This window comes from Ipomoea triloba, chromosome 7 (assembly GCF_003576645.1).
Source record: "Ipomoea triloba cultivar NCNSP0323 chromosome 7, ASM357664v1".
NCBI classification, from domain to species: Eukaryota; Viridiplantae; Streptophyta; class Magnoliopsida; order Solanales; family Convolvulaceae; genus Ipomoea; species Ipomoea triloba.
The window spans coordinates 13,234,217-13,253,598 of NC_044922.1; the positions used below are offsets into that span (position 1 = coordinate 13,234,217).

The 19,382-nt window shown below is 34.6% G+C and overlaps 2 protein-coding genes across 2 annotated transcripts; both read right to left on the minus strand.

Annotated features, from left to right (window-relative positions):
* Window positions 1-2,255: 2,255 nt before the first annotated feature.
* Window positions 2,256-3,105, minus strand: LOC116024514 (zinc finger protein ZAT11-like). Its single transcript, XM_031265418.1, has one exon. It carries the CDS (start codon window positions 3,005-3,007, stop codon window positions 2,444-2,446), a length of 564 nt encoding a protein of 187 aa, XP_031121278.1. The 5' UTR covers window positions 3,008-3,105; the 3' UTR covers window positions 2,256-2,443.
* Window positions 3,106-11,045: 7,940 nt separating this feature from the next.
* On the minus strand, window positions 11,046-11,795 carry LOC116024515 (zinc finger protein ZAT8-like). The gene has a single exon (XM_031265420.1). The coding sequence runs from the start codon at window positions 11,692-11,694 to the stop codon at window positions 11,194-11,196; it is 501 nt and encodes a 166-aa protein (XP_031121280.1). The 5' UTR covers window positions 11,695-11,795; the 3' UTR covers window positions 11,046-11,193.
* Between the last annotated feature and the right edge of the window lie 7,587 nt (window positions 11,796-19,382).

Here is a 19,382-nt window from a genome sequence, read left to right on the forward strand (position 1 = left end):
TCGGGTCCGAATACCAGCTCCTAAAATTTTACGGTTCGTGACCGGCACGAACGATCGCAACTTAATAACAACTATTCTTCCTAAAAAAAAAAATTCTCTTGAAGCATCGAGGGACTATTTCATGAATGTCATAGCTTAAGGAAATATTTTTCGAACCTTAGTCTTACGAAAATGCCGAGGGGTTACAACGAGCCTCATCCTCTAGGGAGATTCATGCCTTCTTTGACTCTGATTGGGCAGGCTGTCCTCAAGATCGGAAATCCACTAGTGGTTATGCTGTTTTTCTTGGTACAAATATTGTATCCTGGGTCTGTAAGAAACAAAGAACTGTGGCCAAATCCTCAACAGAAGCAGAATACAAGGCTCTAGCAGATGTTTGTGCTGAAGTAGTGTGGATAGTTTCTCTACTTCGTGAGCTTCATGTGCCAGGTATTTCTGTTCCTAAATTGTGGTTTGATAATTTAGGTGCAACCTACATGTGCTCAAATCCAATATTTCATGCTCGCACCAAACATGTGGAAATCGGTTATCACTTTGTTAGAGACAAAGTTGCATCAGGTGAAATTCAAGTCAATTTTATCTCTACAAAAGATCAACTTGCTGACATCTTCACCAAAGCTCTTCCTGGACCACGGTTTTCCTTTCTACGGGACAAGCTCCAGGTTACTACCATACCCTGCGCTTAAGGGGGAGTATTAGGACTCTACACATTTCGAATCAGATTACAATTCTCTCTTCTAGTCTGATTATGACTCTCTTGTATATATACTTGATCTCTTGTATATTTGTTCAACCAGATAATATAATACAAAACACAGTTCTCATCGCCTCCACCAATAATGTCATTGTCACTGTTGAACATAAATAATATATAAACATAAATGTGCAATCCAATTATCAGCTTAGACTTTTAGTTGAGATGGAGCACATGCTTTAATTTGGTATGCCAAAGGTCATGGTACGTCACCCAAATAATATATAAACATAAATGTGCAATAATCCAACTATCAGTTTAAACTTTTAGCTTGCTGAGATGGAGCGCATGCTTTAATTGTTAAGCTTACCGCGGTGTCATTATCTACTAACATTGTCACCACCAATCTCAACCTCTATCTAAGTCCTCCACCTAGTATAGCCTTTCCTTCATCACCACAACCCACTCTCCAAGTTTAGATATGCCCACTACCACGTACCCCTACTACCCACAAGGACCACCTCCACTATCATTGCCTTAGAACTTTCCCTAATTAAGTGCATGGCCAACGATAGACTAAAGTCTTCCATTTAGATGACAAAGGATTGAAATAGTTAAAAAGATAGTTACTAAGTAAGTTATTTGATTTTTCAAAATGTTGCTTATTTGATACAATTTTGTATCAACTTCACAAGAAATTATGAAGAAGTATTAATTTTGTATTACTCTTTAATATATATATATATATATATATATATATATATATATATATATACACTCATGATCAAATGAGTCCATCCTGCTCTATATATATTTTTTAAAAATCACCACTCTTATCAATGAATGGCAGCCATGGGCCGGCGAGTTTCAAAAGGCAAACAAAGACTCTAATTTTTCCCAGGTTGCTCATGATAGTCTCCACACTGATGAAGATTGAATATACTGTAATGTTGATGCCTCTATCTTGAATGGTAATGTAACATTTGGTGTTGTTGTTCTATCGCATAGAGATGAGTTGATGGCAGCCATTTCGGGGTCCATTGAACCCAGTAAATGAGGCTCATCACCTTGTCGAAGTTCTTGCTATCAAAGAAGTTTTGCCTTGTCTTGGCTAGCTTAAGGAAAAGCAATGGGATAAAGTTTGCATCCGGTCGGATTGTCAGCTGGTTGTTCGTCTCTTCAACGACTCATCTCGAGGCTTGTTTTACACCAATAATATTGTTAATTATAGATTGTTGTTGTATTCTTTCAAACTTTCAGGCTTATGCCTTTAGTTTTGCGGGTATGTCAGTGAATGTGTTGGCAGTTGGCTTAGCTCATTCTCTAGCTTGGGCTACACATTCTAACACTGGCTTATGTTCTTGGGTTGAATCCTCTGACCTGTATTCATTCCATGATTAATTGCTTTTGTTTTCTTCAAAAAAAAAAAAAATAGATATCATTGCACAATATAATATATCTTCAGACTGCAATACTGCATGCTGCTAAACATGGCCAAAACACCAAGATTAAAATTTGCTTGCTATGGTTCATTAGCACAAATGGTGAATGACATCCCATCGAATCAAACTTCAAAAATTTAATTAATTTGTGTCAATTAGTTAGTAAAAAATAAAAACAAATACAAAAATAAAATAAAATATAAGATTAGGAGGAATAATGTATGTCCACACATGATTTGAAGGAATCAAAGAATGTCTAGTGTAATCCCAAGAATCAAAAGAATAAACGAAAACGAATTGAACAAATTCAAATGAAGCAACGTAAGACGGGAGTTGCCGGCCTCGTTGACTCTATCTTCAAATCATCATCATTCTCAGCCGGCGTCAGGTTGAGATCCAAATTCAATCCAAACCCAAAAATTCTCTTGCTACTAGTCGTCCTCTTCAACACCGGAACCGCCATCGCCATCGCCATCGCCGTCGCCGGCGGCTTCTCAAACCCGTCCTTCATCATGGCCGCCCGGTGTCTCCTCATGTGCCCACCCAACGCCTGCCCCATCGCAAACTCAAGCCCGCATATGGAGCATCGGTGCATCTTCGACTTCTCCGGCGAACTCTCTTGCTCTCCGGCCGCCGGAGCCGCCAGCTTCGGCTTCTTGTGGCTCGCCCTGTGCCCGCCCAACGCCTGGAACGACGAGAACTTCTTGTCGCACGTCTTACACTGGAAAGAACAGAGATCCTTCGACGCCACCGGAGAAGAAGAAGAAGAAGAAGAATTCCGGCCAACGTGCGCCAGAAGCATGAGGCAATTCGCCATGGCCTCAGCCTCGACGCCGGCGTAGTCTCTGCTTCTTTTCATGAGCATTGTCATACTGGGACTAAATCAAAACTTGAAATTGAATGAAGATTTAATTTCTCTGTGTTTGGGATGATGAGAGTAGAAATGTGAGAGATGAGATGATGGTTGAGAAATGGAGTTTGGGGTTTCTTATATAAAGGCCGCCGGCGAGTACGTATGTGGATAGATCAGAGAAGCTGACTTCAACAATTGCGTGTTCGTTTTTGCACGTGGAAGGTTTATGCCCTTTTAATTTTCACAGAAAGTCAACAGTTTAAAAGTCGCCAGTCGTATCCTTTCCTTTTCATATTCCGAGTGCTTTAAACAATCATTAAAAAGACGGCATGTTTTGTTCCAACAATGGGATTTTTAAATTATAAATTTTAATGAATCAAAAAAAAATTAAATTTTAAATTTATTATATATAGTAAGGGAAGGGTCAAATAAGCCCGATGGAAACTATTTAAAAAAAGTTAATTACATTCTTCTGTAGTTTGCAAGCTATTACACAATAGTCAAATTTATCTAGTGTAAATATTTGAGTAGTAGCTACAAATTTTTCTTGCTCGTCACAAAGAAAAGTACAATTAGAACATTCTTACATGTAAGTTACATGTTATATTGGTATGATTCTACATGTAATTTTCTTTGCATACATCAACACCGCATTACTTGTAACTTTCTTCAATTTTATTTAAATAAAAAAATGTTTTAAAAAAAAATAAAATAAAATAGTATATTTGACATCCATATACACAAAGAAAATTAAGTCTAAAAATCATATCAGTATAACATGTAATAATAATTAAAAATATTCTAACTGTACCTTTTAAAGAGTTCAAAGGTTAGTATGAAAAACTTTGTAGTTCAAGGATGTAATTGTTTTCAAAAAAAAAAAAAAAGGATGTAATTAACTTTTTAAAAAATAATAATTTGGGGGTTTAATTTATTTTAACTCTTTTTCCGATTTAGTGATTTAGTACAAATAAGTCATGTGTGAAACTGTATCACGTAAGACATGTAATTCTCTTTAGTTAAAATGTAATAATTTTTCACATACTCATAAAAAGTATTACAGTTTAGCTATAGAGAATTACATGCTCATTTAGTAATTAGAATAAGTTTTAGTAAAGGTATCAAATCATTGATGATTAATTAGAATTAGAAGAAAACATTATATTAATTAATTAAAAATAAAAATGAATAAATATATAAAGTATAAGTCTGGTATAAGACCGTCTTATTTGAGACATATAATACACTTTAATTAACATATAATATTTTTTATGAATCCATTAAAATATTTTAATGAAAAAAATATTACATGCATTACATGAAGACAGTTTTACACGAGACATACTCATATATAAAATATATAATACACATAGGTCTTCATCACGTGTTCGTATATATATATTCCTTCAAATACAACTATCTTATATTGTAAAGTACATGAATAAAATTGTGAAGCAAAAAGTGGGCCCACACTTTTATTTCCAATCAAGGGTAAGCAAGTTTTGTGGTATAATTAGAGCCGGTAATACTACACATGCTCTTCCATTCTACTTTATTTTTCACTTTTTGTTTGCATATCACACTTCGATTCATTCAAAAAAATATGAATCACAATTTTTATTTCTTTCTCTTCTTCCCCCTTCAACAAAATCAAAACATATAGGCCCTGTTTGGCAAAATAATTAGTCTATCAGTCAATTTTGACTTGTTTAATCACTTTTAGCTGTTTAATTTGGTTAAACAATCAATATAAGCGTTTGATTAATTAACATTTTGTAACAATTTATTGCTCTAGAACACTCAAATTCAAAAAGCTGCTCAAAACAGTTTTTTTATCAACTTTTTGATAAAATCATTTTGTATGTAATCAACTATCAATTAACATTTAATTTACCAAATATCTTTTTACAATCATCTAATACTATCAACTAATCAAATTCACTAACTCAATCAGCTAACGACTAAATAGCCCATAACATAAATTTTACTCTATTGGAATCACTTATCATTTTTATTAATTTGAGCAGTCAAAGAAGAGCCGTCAGGTACGTGAGACCGCGTGTGGGGAAGTTAAAGACAAGTCGTACGATGTGAACTGAAATTAAAGTGACAGACGGCTTCCTGGATACTTCTAGAATGTTTCCGTGCATTTTCGTAACGGTTGACGAAACACGATATCATCATAGTAACTGATAAGTGCGAATTTAACACTCACCAGACAGCTGGCACGCGTTGATTGTTTCCTGCTCTGTAATAGATACAGTCACGTGCACCACAAGTATTTGGCCTTATGTGAACGGACACAAAATGTAATTCCGATAAGACGCATCGAATAAGAATATTGGTTTCTTCCGAGCAGCGCACCATATTGACTGAAACTCTTATTATAAAATCAGAATTCAATTTTATATTTTTACTCACAATCTATTATTCAATAATAAATTGAGCTATTTATATGGATTTATTCATTTAATACTCTCTCTGACCTATTTTACCTGTCTTATTTACTATTCATTGGTCAAATCAGCTCTTTTTTATTGCTTATTTTCTTTAATAATTTGTTATTTTTTTTTGTTTAATAGTACTTTTAACGTAGTTTCTAAATATATAAATTTTATATATTAATAATAAACTTAATATTATGAAAAATTAGATTATAAATAACTTCAGTCAAGTCTCGTTAAACGAACCAGACAACCAAAATGGGATGGAGATAATATATAAATTATAATTAATATTTTAGAAATAGATTTTTTTTAATTTGTAAATCAATTAGGTGAAATTGTCGATCGTGTGAGACATCTATTTTTTATTTTTTTGGGTGAAAATTTCATACATTTTTTATGGACCAATAAAAAAGTATAACATTTTTGTTGAAATGTATTGCATGTCTCAAGTGGAAAAGTTTTACACAAATTTTTGCCTTTGTAAATACATTTTATGTTCGGGAATAATATTTCCATAAATAAAATGCTACATTGCAAGGAAGATAGTTATTTTAGTAAAGACAAGGCGTGGATTTATTTTCTTATATTCCGTCACATTTTTGGAGAGTCCCCGTAGCCACCAACAGTTCCTATATCGTGGACCGTGGTCCCAAAACGACGTCGTTTCAGTAAGTGGGAGACGGAGCCCGTAATTGACACTACAGTTCATCTTAAAAGATACTGCCTTACATTTGTTTTGATATTATCGAATGAAATTGTAGTTATATCGAAATGTAACTGTAGTTGTGTTGAAATGTAACTCCAGTGTATATGAACTGATACTGAATAACAGTTTCACATTTGTGTTTTATATTATCGAATGAAACTGTAGTTATATAGAAATGTAACTGTAGTTGTGTTGAAATGTAACTGCAGTGTATATGAACTGATACTGAATAACAGTTTTACATTTGTGTTTTTATATTATCGAATGAAACTGTAGTTATATCAAAATGTAACTGCAATTGTGTTGAAATGTAACTGCAGTGTATATGAACTGAAAGTGAGTGGCGCGAATTCATTAGTCTGTTTTCATTAATCAAAACGACGTCGTTTTGATGCGCGGTTCACAATGCGTTGTGGACCAAGGTCCACGATATAATTTGCGAGCCACCAATTGCTGGACTTGTCCTTTCAACCGGCCTTCGTCTAACAATTCCATCACTTGTCAGTCTATTCAGTCTGGGGCATGAACTTTGACTTGATTATGATACCACTTATTAAGATCAAATACTTACCGCTACGTCAAAAATCTATAGCTCGTAACGAAGACGCAACTTTATTTCCTTATATACCGCCACATTTTCAAGAGGTATGGTGTTGGACTTGGTTCTTCATATTTTCATCAAACAATCCCCTAAGCCCTAATTATTGAACTTGTCCCTTCACCAACCTCAAAGAGCCTAATAATAAGAAGAAAAAGAAAAGATTTCAATTTTATCCCAATAATAAGATCCTTATAGAATAAGATTATATATACTCTCATAAAACCAGCTTGGTTGATATGAGTGATCATGCACTCTCAGCACTTTGCTTCTTAATTGGGTTGTGCCGACCTAGTGCGAACAAGGATTAGTTGAGTATGGTGCCTCATACAGTTAGGGCTCAGGACACCTCGTGGTCTTTCAAAAAAAAAAATTATATCCTCACAAATTTAACTTCAAGAATTAAACATGTTGTATTTTAGTTAACGAGCCCAAAATTAGATACGAATTACCCTTCAAAGCAAATTTTACTGTGGACCGCGCATCAAAACGACATCGTTTTGATTAATGAAAACAAATAGATGAAACAGCCTCCGTTTTGTGCAACTACAGTTCCTTTCAACACAATTGCAGTATCAGTTCAACACAACTGCAATTCCAGACGAATGAAACGACCTCCGTTCCGCGCAACTGCAGTTTCCTTTCAACACAACTGCAGTATCAGTTCAACACAACTGCAGTATCAGTTAAACACAACTGTAGTATCATTTGGGATGAATTGTACTATCAATTATGGAAATTTACGAGAGTCGTTTCTCCCACTTATTGAAACGACATCGTTTTGTGACCCATGGTCCACGGTATAATGACTTCTCATTCAACCACACAGCATCTACCTTTACTAGATGAAAAAACAAATATACGCCTTGCAACGGGTATTGAAGTAAGGAAAGTATAATTTTCATATTTGAGAAATCATGATGAGTTTAATTTTTACTAACAATTTATTTAATTTACCTTTATGTGCAATTTTGGTTTACGTCCTATTATACAAGAACGACTTTTAGCGTACGTCAACATCAAAACCCAACAAACAGACAAACATGTTAAGTTTGGGTAAAACATTGTGAAACATCGCAGAAATTTCCGAAAAGTGGTTTTATTGTTTAGGAATTCACTGGCAAGGCACTACGAACACTACTTGTTTCTTGAACAAGTTACGCGGCTATGAGTCGTAGTTTGGGAGTGAACTGAAGCTTCGTGTTTCACATGATGCAGGTGAATTCGTTGACCATAACTTACTATTTCAGAATCTATAATCTTCGATGCAGAGTATGTATATAGCTATGCAATAGAAATTGTTTGAATAATGCCCTTGTTCTTTGACATGAAAAATTCAATTTTTTCACCTTAAATTACTTTTGACTAAACCTTTTTAATTGGATAATCTTGTATGGAAGAAACTTCGGTCAAACTGCTTCAAATTTGATAATTTCATATTAAATTAGAAGTTTTGATGCAAATTTGACAAATTCTGCTATTTTGTACGTTTTTTTTTTTTTTTTTAAAAGACTGAGCTTGATATTGTCTTTATTGACATGTTCATTAATCAATATTCGGATTGTTGTACAACCTGACTCACGAATAAGAATTCATGAGATGATTTCATACAAGTGTGACCCCAACATTTATATCCCATGTAACGCAAGCAAACAGTCCATTAATAGCAAAATTAAAACTTCACACGTTTTGTACATTATCATAATTACAATCAAATTATTTCAACTTTGATTTTTTTATTTTTTTTATTTCAATAATTAATACGGAATATTATTTTTTTAGCACATTCCATTAACACACACACACATACATATATATATATAGGGTTGCACTCTCGTGCGTACTCTCGCTCAGGAGAGAACTGCGGACAAATCACAATCGTCCACGTGTCCAGATCAACGAATCAGATGCAATTTTAAAAAAATGACGCGGTGGCATTTTCGTAAATAACTGGAACTTTGGTGCACCTAGTTTCACTTGCAAGTGCACCTAGTTTCACTTAAAAGTGCATCTAGTTTCACTTACAAGTGCACCTATTTTCACTTATAAGTACGAGTAATTTACCTTGTTAATATTCATGCACCTATTTTCGCAAATATTTTCACTTACAAATGCAAGTAATTTACCTTGTTAATATTCATGTACCTGGTGCAACCTAGGTGCACCTAATTATAACATTAGGTGCACCTAGTTATAACACTAGGTGCACCTAGTTATAACATTAGGTGCACTTAGTATTGATGCTCAGTGTACAATTCACTTGCACCTGTAATACATTTTACTTGCATCTGCAATACATTTTACTTACACTTGTGTAAGTAATTTACCTTATTAACATTTATGTACCTGGGTGCAATCTATGTGCACCTAGTTATAACATTAGGTGCACCTAGTATTGATGCTCATTGTACAATTTACTTGCACTTGTAATACAGTTTACTTGCACGTGTGAACCTATTTTCACTTACAGGTGCAAGTAATTTACCTTGTTAACATTTATACACCTGGGTGCACCTATGTGTACCTAGTTATAACATTACGTGCACCTAGTTATAATGTTATGTGCAACTACATTTCGGACACGTGGCGCGCTGTGATTCGTCCGCAGTTCTCTCCTGGGCGACCAGTACGCATCTGAATGCGATGCTATATATATATTAAGTGCAAGAGAATGAAACATTAATCATAGTTAGTATTTTCCACTGCAACAACCATATCTAGAAATACCTAAATTTTCCAACTACCAAAAAGTTGTTAGAAATCAAGGGTGTTTGGTCGAAAATGTGAGTTCGGACAACCTTTCTTACCACTTTTAGAATTAGTAAAACTTCTTGCTAATTATGAACACCGAGAAAAATAATGGTCAAAATTTACAACTAATTTTCAACTAATTCTCTTTACATTTGCAGAACTCTTTGCTAAATTTTAATTTGACCACCAAGCAAAGTGGTCGAAATTTAAAATCATTTTTTTCGTGGTCAGAAATTTTAACCGCACAAAGTACAACCATGAACCTTAATGTTCCGATCACTCGTGGTCATAAACTTTAACTTATTAAAAGAAATTAGTCATGATTATTAAAAAATTCTAGCAATCATACAACAACACCAACAACAACAACACCGACAATAACAACGACGAGACGATGACGACAACAACAATAACAATAACAATAATAATAATAATAAAATCTTTGTATCATTCATATATGCTCGCTGGATTTCTCAACTTGAGAAACCCAACAAAACTATTTAATTCTCAAGTTGAGAAACTCAACTAGTTGATTTTTGGCCGAAGTCCTTTTCTCTGACAGAAATATCTGGATTTCTCAAGTTGAGAAACCCAACAAAACTGTTTATTTCTCAAGTTGAGAAACCCAACTAGTTGGTTTTCGGCCGAAGTCCTTTTCTTCGGCAGAAATATTTTTTTAAAAAAATCTTATTTTGTTCTTATTATTATTATTATTATTATTATTATTGTTATTATTATTATTATTATTATTTGTTCATGGTGATTGTGACAAGTATTTCAAAAGTGAGAATTAAAAAAAAAAAAAAAGACATTGATTTTAATTTTTAAGAAGTTAATTAATGCATCCACACACACACACACGCTTTGTTTTGTACAGTTTATAACTTATCTTTTAGTGCTTTTCAAAATAAGGTCCTAAATCTTAACTATTTTTCTTTTTTTATCCTTATTACATTTTTTTTTTAAAAATGACATCATCTACCATCATTAATCAAATTCCTAATATCTTAATTAGTTTATCCATTTATGTCTTTTTGCAGTTATTAGCTAATTCAACAATTAATTTTACCAAACACTTTAATTTCAGTTAGTCAGCCTATTAACTACTAACTTTTCAACTAGTTTTTTAGTTAGGCGTGTCAAATAGAACCTATGTCAAATTTAAAAAGATTATTTGCACCAAATTAATTTTAAGTAGGATATGTTAATCAGATAACCAAAGAACTTTGTAATTAAGCGTGCTTGATTTTCTGCCGCAACATGATGGGTGACCGCCGTGTTGAGACAATTGTACTATTTATTTAAATTAGAAAACTAATTCTACAAATAAAAATATATTTTAATGTCATCAAAACTTTCAAACTCCTAAAATTGAATTGGTAGTCGTGTTAGATAGGAATGAGTTAAGTCTTCAAAATTGTCTATAAAATTAAATGTCAAATTTGAAAAGGCTTAATCACATTTGTGACAAATTATTAAAGCTTCAACTTTAAGGTGAGGCTTCAAAATTAATATAAAAAAAAATAGAAATATTTAGATTGTTTGAACTTACTATAAACAAAATAATCAATCGTTTTTTTTTTAAAATTAATTTTGTACACATGTTTAAATCTAATAAGCTAGCTAGTACATAACTAATTTCATTCCAATCAAATCTAATGAATTTACAACTCTGAATCCAATCCTGGTACTAACTACAAAATTAAACAAACAAATCCAAAGTTGTAGGAACAAATCTCCTATGCACAGTGGAATCATTCTCTAAAAGCGTAAAATTCAACTCAAACCAGCCCTCATTCTTCTTCTTAATCCCAGCGCTGTGCTCCTCGTTCTTGAGGGTCGTCACTGTTAACAAATCTGGGGATTTCTTGTCGTCACGATGTTTTCTCATGTGACCGCCCAAAGCCTGGCCGAGGCCAAATTCCAAGCCACAGACCGGACATTCGTGTCGTTTCTTGATATTCACATTATTGTTGTTGTGTTCAAGATGTTTGGGGCGCTTGTGGCTGGCCCGGTGGCCGCCCAGAGCTTGGAAAGACTTGAACTTCTTTTGGCAGGTCTTGCACTCGAATTCCCATCCTGACGGCGGCGTTTTCTCGGCGGCACCGCCGCTTGCCGGACGGGAGAGCAACACCAGACAATTGGCCATGGCCAGGGCCTCCGCCTCCGCTGCTACTTCTTCTCTACTTCTCTTCAGCGTCATTATGTTTAGATCTGATGATTTCTTGGGTGGCTGTTTACTTAGTATGGATCGGAGTTTGAGAAGGTTTTTTGAACTTAATTAGGTTGTAGTCTACTGCTATAAGGTTGTAGTGTACTGCTATATATATATTGGGAGAGAGGCGTGTGGATTGTTTACAGTGTTGGTAGAACGATGTAGAATTGCCTAGTATTGCATCCGAAGAAAAAACACAAGTCTAAGGAAAATACAGCGTTACTTCCTTATTGCAGTAAGGAACTTAGGATGCTTGGGATGATGTATTTGACGTCACCGACTACGATTTTACCGCCTTCACTCTTATTTATTATTTTTTTAAAAAAATCTTTTTTATTCCTGGGGCTAGCTCCCTACTCCAATATGGCTTCTTCTTCTTTTTATAATCTTTTAATAATTTTTTTCAGTGGTTATGATATAAATACAATTTTCTAAAAATTGTGGCACATCCAGAAATCAAAGATTATAATTTTATGATTAGTAATAAGTTATAAAATTTGCAATAACCTTCGATTATAGTAGTCCAAATACATACTTTTCTAATGTACGATATATATTTTTCAAAAGTCATTCAAAGATTTAATTTGATAATCAGAAAAGTTTAAACATTTTTGAAATTTAAAAGGTAAAAAATTATTTTCTAGTTGTAAACAAGAAAATGTGAAAAGTATATATATATGAATTTCAAAAGGTGCGCGGGTACAAAATCTCTATCAAGGAAATCCTCTGATTCTCCACTTAGTTGACTTGACTTGAAACTTTGGCTGAAGGGCCTCCGGAATGCGGCTTGTTCTTCAAAGAAGGGCTTTGTTGTTTGATCTTCGTTGAAGGGCCTCCGGACTCAAATTGGCTTGATCTTCAGTCCCACTTTAGCTTGACTTGATCACTTGAATTGTTTTGATCTTCAATCCTCTTTTGTCGAGCTTCGTATGTATTTCTGCAGGGCTTCTTTATGACTTCTGAAATCTTTACTCTAGAGAGAAGTGGAGCTTCAAGTGATGATTGAGAATGAAATTAATGCCTCTATTTATAGGGGTGAGAATGAGAGACTCCCACCTCATCTAGAACTCTTTGATATTATCTTAAAATTAATAAATAAATATTTGAGCTAATAGAAGAGTTATCCAAAATGTATTTAATCACCATAATGTCTAGGTTCATGATCCTATCACAACTATAAGATCTTAAATAATAATATATAATTTGACTAAATCTTTATCAAATAATTAAATTAATTAGGAAAATTACATAACCTAAATTAATTTAATTAATTGATATACAAGTTCAAATAATATGCGGTCCAATATTAATAACCAATTTAATTCCATCAAAATTTCAGTGTCTACAAATTGCCCCCTCGAGACTTGTTTGAATGTATCACATGAGAGCGCATCCAGCTTGAAAGTGTATAATTCAAGGAAGTCTCGACACCATATGAAGAAGTTTATCCTCGTACCAAGGAGACTGAATTGATATGAAGTAGTTTATCCTTGTACTAAGGAAATTGAAATGATTTGAAGGATATAAGGCAGTTTTGAGTCGTGCCAAGGAGCCTTGAATGAATATGAGGCAGTTTTGACTCGTGCCGGGGAGCTTTGAAGAGTATGAGGCAGTTTCGATTCGTGCCAAGGAGTCTTGAATATGATGCGTTTTCAATTCATACTGAGGAAGCTTGACAAATATTGCCTCCATCACAGATAGTGGTATAATATGATGATGCATATTCTTCTCCATCACATGGGTTGATTTGAGGAATTTTCATCTTCATTTCTTGGTTAGTTGGAGTATGTAACCACTTCGGCACATAATACGCCAATGTGATTGGAACTCGTGCTTTCGTATGGTGGTTGCAAGTTTTCTCATCAATAGGGTCCTTTAACACTCTCTTCTTGACCCACCTTTTCATAACTTGCTTAGGTGGTCGTGTTGCATCACAAACTTCTTGTTTAGCATGTTCAACACCAAAACGAGTACCATGTTTAGCTGTGACATTAAGAGGTAGTGGACGCTTATGTTGTTTCTCATTTCCTTTCACATTGTTCCTCTTAACGAGTAGTGAAGTAGATTTATTGCATGAGATGGAAACTTGATTGGCGCTTGCTATGGAATCTGCAAGTTCAACTTTCCCCTGTTGAGCTAACTCCATTACTTTATCCTTAAAGACAAAACAATTTTCAATTGGATGTCTGACGAGTCTATGGTACTTGCAGTAACTCGGATCATCTACCATTGATGCCTCATGTGGTCGCCTCATTTCTGGCAAATCAACGAGATTGTGCTTTAACAGCTCATCAAACATATGTGAGACATCAGAATCCAAGAATGGATACTGTTTGTTTTGTCTTTCCCTTAGAGAAAGCCTTCTACCGCTCCGCAATGACCTAGAAGCATCTTTAAACCCACTAGCAACTTTAGTGAATATCCTAGATGGTTGAGTATTCACATGCATATCATCCATGCTTTCGTATTTCTTAAAGGATTTGCCCCCATTTTCAACATCATGACTTTTGCCCCCATTGTAAAAGCTTTGGATGGGTATGTTTTGTCCACCATTAGCTGCTATGCTTAACTCCATATCATGGGCGCGACTAGATAATTCCTCGAAGGTTTTAGGCTTGAGTCCTTGGAGGATGTAGGAGAGCTCGAAGTGCATGCCTTGGATGCATATTTCAATCGCGGAGCTCTGTGATATCTTTTCCTTGCAATTCAAGCACGACTCCCTCCATCTTTCAATGTAAGCAGTTGATCATTCACCCTTCCTTTGGCGGGTGGTGGTGAGTTCTAAGAAGCTGGTGGTTCTTCTCGTGCTATAGAAGCGGGTCAAGAACTCTCGCTCTATGTCATGCCAGCTATCAATGGAACCAGGCTCCAAGTCAGTGTACCAATTGAATGCAGTGCCCTTCAAAGAGCGGACGAACTGCTTGACAAGAAGATCTCCATAAGTCCCAGCGTCGTTGCATGTTTCCACAAAGTGGGCAATGTGTTGTCTTGGATTGCCTTTCTCATCGAATTGTTGAAATGTTGGAGGTTGATAGCCAACGGGCATCGTCAAATCCTCTATCCTTGGAGTGTAAGGCTTGGCGTATGAGTATGAAGTTTGTCCTCCCTCGAGCTTGCCTTTGATAGCTCCCATGATGAACTCGTTAAGTCGATCCACTGGTATCATGCCCCCAGTGACTGGAATGCTCATGTTCGAAGTTGGTATGTGCGAAGTTGATTCATCGTGTATCACAGTTCGCCCAATGCGAGTTGGAGAGTGTGAGATGTCTTCTCCTTGAACCTCGGGTTGTTTCCCAGGAGCCCTGCTAGTTTCGCCATTTCTTGTGCTCTCGACCTTTTCAGCTAAGTCGTTAATTCTCTTTTCTTGGTTTTGAAGGAGGGTGGTCATCCCTTCAAGAGCCTTAGTGATGCTCGCAAGCTGGTCCTCTATAGATGTTACGCTTGTTGTCATAGCTGGCATGATGGTATAGACGCGTGACCATTCTGGCGCAGCTTTCCACACGTTGGACGTCAGCGATGTTGGTGACGAGCTTCCAGCGTTTCCTTTTGGGGATGTTCGACTCCTACTATCAGCAGCTTCTTTCAAAGATGTTGGACTCCCGCTACATGTCGTTTCTTTCGGAGATGTTGGACTCTCGCTATATGCCGCTTCTTTCGAAGATGTCGACATCTCGTTACCAGCTGCTCCCTTCGGGGATGGTAAACCTGCAACGTAGGTAGGCTTCCTCGGGACGATAGGGGCCATTTCGAGTCTTTGAATCATGCGTCGAACGATTGACTCAGGTTCAGGCGATCGCATTCCTAAGCTCCTTGCGCGGCACCCAGTTAATGGTCCTTCGGTCTCTCGGCTAGCTTCGTAACTAGCTGTTGATGAAGACTTGGAACTAGCAACTTGGGCATAGGACTTCTTGAACACCGAGCTTCTTGACGCCATTCAGATTGCTAGTAGAGTTGCTTGTTGAGTTGATCAATAGTGAAGAGATGAGAGGTAGAGATGTCCCATTGGGCGTGCCAAAATCTGTAAACAAGAAAATGTGAAAAGTATATATATATGAATTTCAAAAGGTGCGCGGGTACAAAATCTCTATCAAGGAAATCCTCTGATTCTCCGCTTAGTTGACTTGACTTGAAACTTTGGCTGAAGGGCCTCCGGAATGCGGCTTGTTCTTCAAAGAAGGGCCTCCGGAATGCGGCTTGTTCTTCAAAGAAGGGCTTTGTTGGTTGATCTTCGTTGAAGGGCCCCCGGACTCAAATTGGTTTGATCTTCAGTCCCACTTTAGCTTGACTTGATCACTTGAATTGTTTTGATCTTCAATCCTCTTTTGCCGTATGTATTTCTGCAGGGCTTCTTTATGACTTCTGAAATCTTTACTCTAGAGAGAAGTGGAGCTTCAAGTGATGATTGAGAATGAAATTAATGCCTCTATTTATAGGGGTGAGAATGAGAGACTCCCACCTCATCTAGAACTCTTTGATATTATCTCAAAATTAATAAATAAATATTTGAGATAATATAAGAGTTATCCAAAATGTATTTAGTCACCATAATGTCTAGGTTCATGATCCTATCACAACTATAAGATCTTAAATAATAATATATAATTTGACTAAATCTTTATCAAATAATTAAATTAATTAGGAAAATTACATAACCTAAATTAATTTAATTAATTGATATACAAGTTCAAATAATATGCGGTCCAATATTAATAACCAATTTAATTCCGTCAAAATTTCAGTGTCTACACTAGTTAAGTCTTTGACTTGGTCAAGTTCGAGTCAATTAGAAATTAGATTCTTTAAAATCAAGGAAAATAAATTTGGTCAATTTTTTTTTAAATAAAATGTTATTAGTTGTACTGGTGCAAATGTGCAATAACCGTTTTATTGGTAATATTTAATTTAATATTAATATATAAATTTATATATTTAGAAATTACATTAAAAGTACTATTAAATACTCAAAAAATTAAATTTAAAAGTGATAAGAAAATGTTAAAGGAAAAATAAATAAAGAAAGAAGAGTTAGATTGACTAATGAATATTAAATAGGTCAAGTAAAATGCGACGAGGGAGTAGTAATTTATATTTAGTATAAATAATGCTATTTCCCCTCATTATATTTTATCTTTTAATATTTACTTCTTGACTTAGTAATAATTTTTTTTTATTATTAGTTACCATAAACTGACCAACTCTGCTTCAAAAAATAAATCTAGTTATTAATCGAATATAAAATGAATTAATTGTATATTACCACATAATACGCAGGTGAAAATTAGAAAGTGAAATTAAGTAAAGAATATATCATTACTCTTTTACTATTTAACAACATATAATAAATTTAATTAAAAAGATATTGACAAAAATTGAATATATGAACTTCAGGATTTTCATTATACATTTGGTTTATGAGCTAATGGTTCAGGTTAAATTGGTTAATATTAAGTATTGATGCAAGAGCGAAGGTACATACTATCGTTCATTCATTCGTTTAGGAAATTGGTTGACATGGGGGTGTTTGGTTATTGGCTGCCAAATTTTAGCTTATTTGATCAAGTTTAGTTTTTTGACCAACCAATAAGCTATTTTGAAGTGTTTGGTAAATGGCTTATTGGTCTTGGCTTATTGGGCCAATAAGCTGAAAATTGAAAAGCTATTGAATGTAGCTTTTTGTATCAGCTGGTTGGGAACAATGGGTATATTGACTATTTTATCATTTGAAATCAATGGGATTTACTTTTAAATGGGTGGTGTGTTTGTTATTTTATAATAATAATAATAATAATAATAATAATAATAATAATAATAAACAGGTGATGGGTTTGTCATTTTTAATAATAATAATAATAGAAAATAAATACGTAATAAAAATTGTTTTAGAATACTAGTATAATTTTTTTTTTTTTTTTGGAACAAAGGGAAGGGTGACGCCCCAGAAAGCAGGACAACAAAATCAGTCGCCACGGGCGACCGGACTCCCAATACGATCTCTATAGACAAACTCATCAAGAAGAATACTAGTATAATTTAATAAGAGTTAAATAAACAAAAATAATTAACTTATGTCTTTAAAAAAAAGTATAGATGATATCCAAATTTTATAATTATTTATTAATATATATTTAAAAGTTGAAATAATACAATACACTCATACCCTTAAATGTCATTTTACATTCAATCAGCTACTAGTAAACAGCTAATTTACCAAACAGTTTTTTATAACCAGCAATACAACCAACTGGTCAAACCAGTTAACGCAATCAGCCATCAACTACTAGGTAAATCAACCAGCTATCAGCCGTTTGCCAAACACCCCATAATTAAGTATTACTGCAAGCCTGCAAGAGCGAAGGTACACACTATCCTTCATTCGTTTATTATCTAATGGGTGACGCACGCATGCATGCATTGCTCACCTTTCTGGAACACATGGCTGCTGCTTTGTCTTTTCTCTAAAACTAAATCCTTTCATTAAAGGTAAAAATTAGTGTGATATCATTTCACAAATTTTTATTCATGAATAAATCAGGTTAATATGAAAATATGATACTTATACTGGAATATGTAATGTTAATTAGAAAAAAATATTGATTGAGTTAATACTCAGTTTTGGTCCCTTGACTATTAGGATTTCACAACTTTGGTCTTCGACTTTCAAACTTGCTCAATTTCATCCCAAACTATGTAATTGTTAATTAAAATGATCCTAATCACGAATATTTTAATTTGGACAAAGGACTATTTTAGGTAGAAGTTACATAGTTGGGGATAAAATTAAGCAAGTTTGGAAGTTGATAACCAAAATGATGAAATCATAATAGTCGAGAGACAAAAATAGGTATTAATTCAATGTCTATTACTTATACGCGAAAGTGTAATACTTTTTGGTTAAAGAAAAAGAAGGAAAATTGCAAGTTTGCTCCCTGAGTTTTAATTAAGTTCCGACTCAGTCTCTACGATATGACCGTATCTGAGTTTAGTCCCTCAGTTATTTGCGAAGTGGCGAGTTTAGTCCCTGACTGTTAAATTTGACGAAAAAAACTAAAAACATTTAAAATTTGAGGGGTAAAGTAAGAAATTCATATTTAATTCTCTTTATTATATCAAAATCACTTTCACAACATTAATTTTCATTTCTTAGCCTCTTATTTCAATACTAGTTTTTCTCATGCGCGATGCGCAAAAAATAGGTGCGTCCCAATATTAATATTTTATATTAAAATTTTAAATTTATTTAGATTTTTGATATTTAAATTACTGTAAATAATAATAATAATAATGTAAAATATTTTTATAAATTTTATATTTATATTTTAGAAAATAACTAACATATAACTCCAATATATAATATGTATTGATACCGTATAATACGGAAGAGAATGTTCGTATTAATATATGGTATGGGAAGGAATACTCTAGGTGTGACCGAGCTCCGTGACAGTGGGTCAGCGGCTCCCGGTCTCTTTAGCTGCTGTTCAAGAGGAAAAAGCCAAAAGTCCTCTTCTCTACATTAAATGCGCCTTTTATAGCGGATATGGCCAGGCCTACTTCGGTCGGGCTGCATGCAGGACACGTGGCGGACATGCACCGGTCACGCTATCGGTCCAATGCGCTTACGATAGGTGGATATGAGACCCCCACTTCGAATCCCGCCCGGGTTGCCGCGGCGGCCC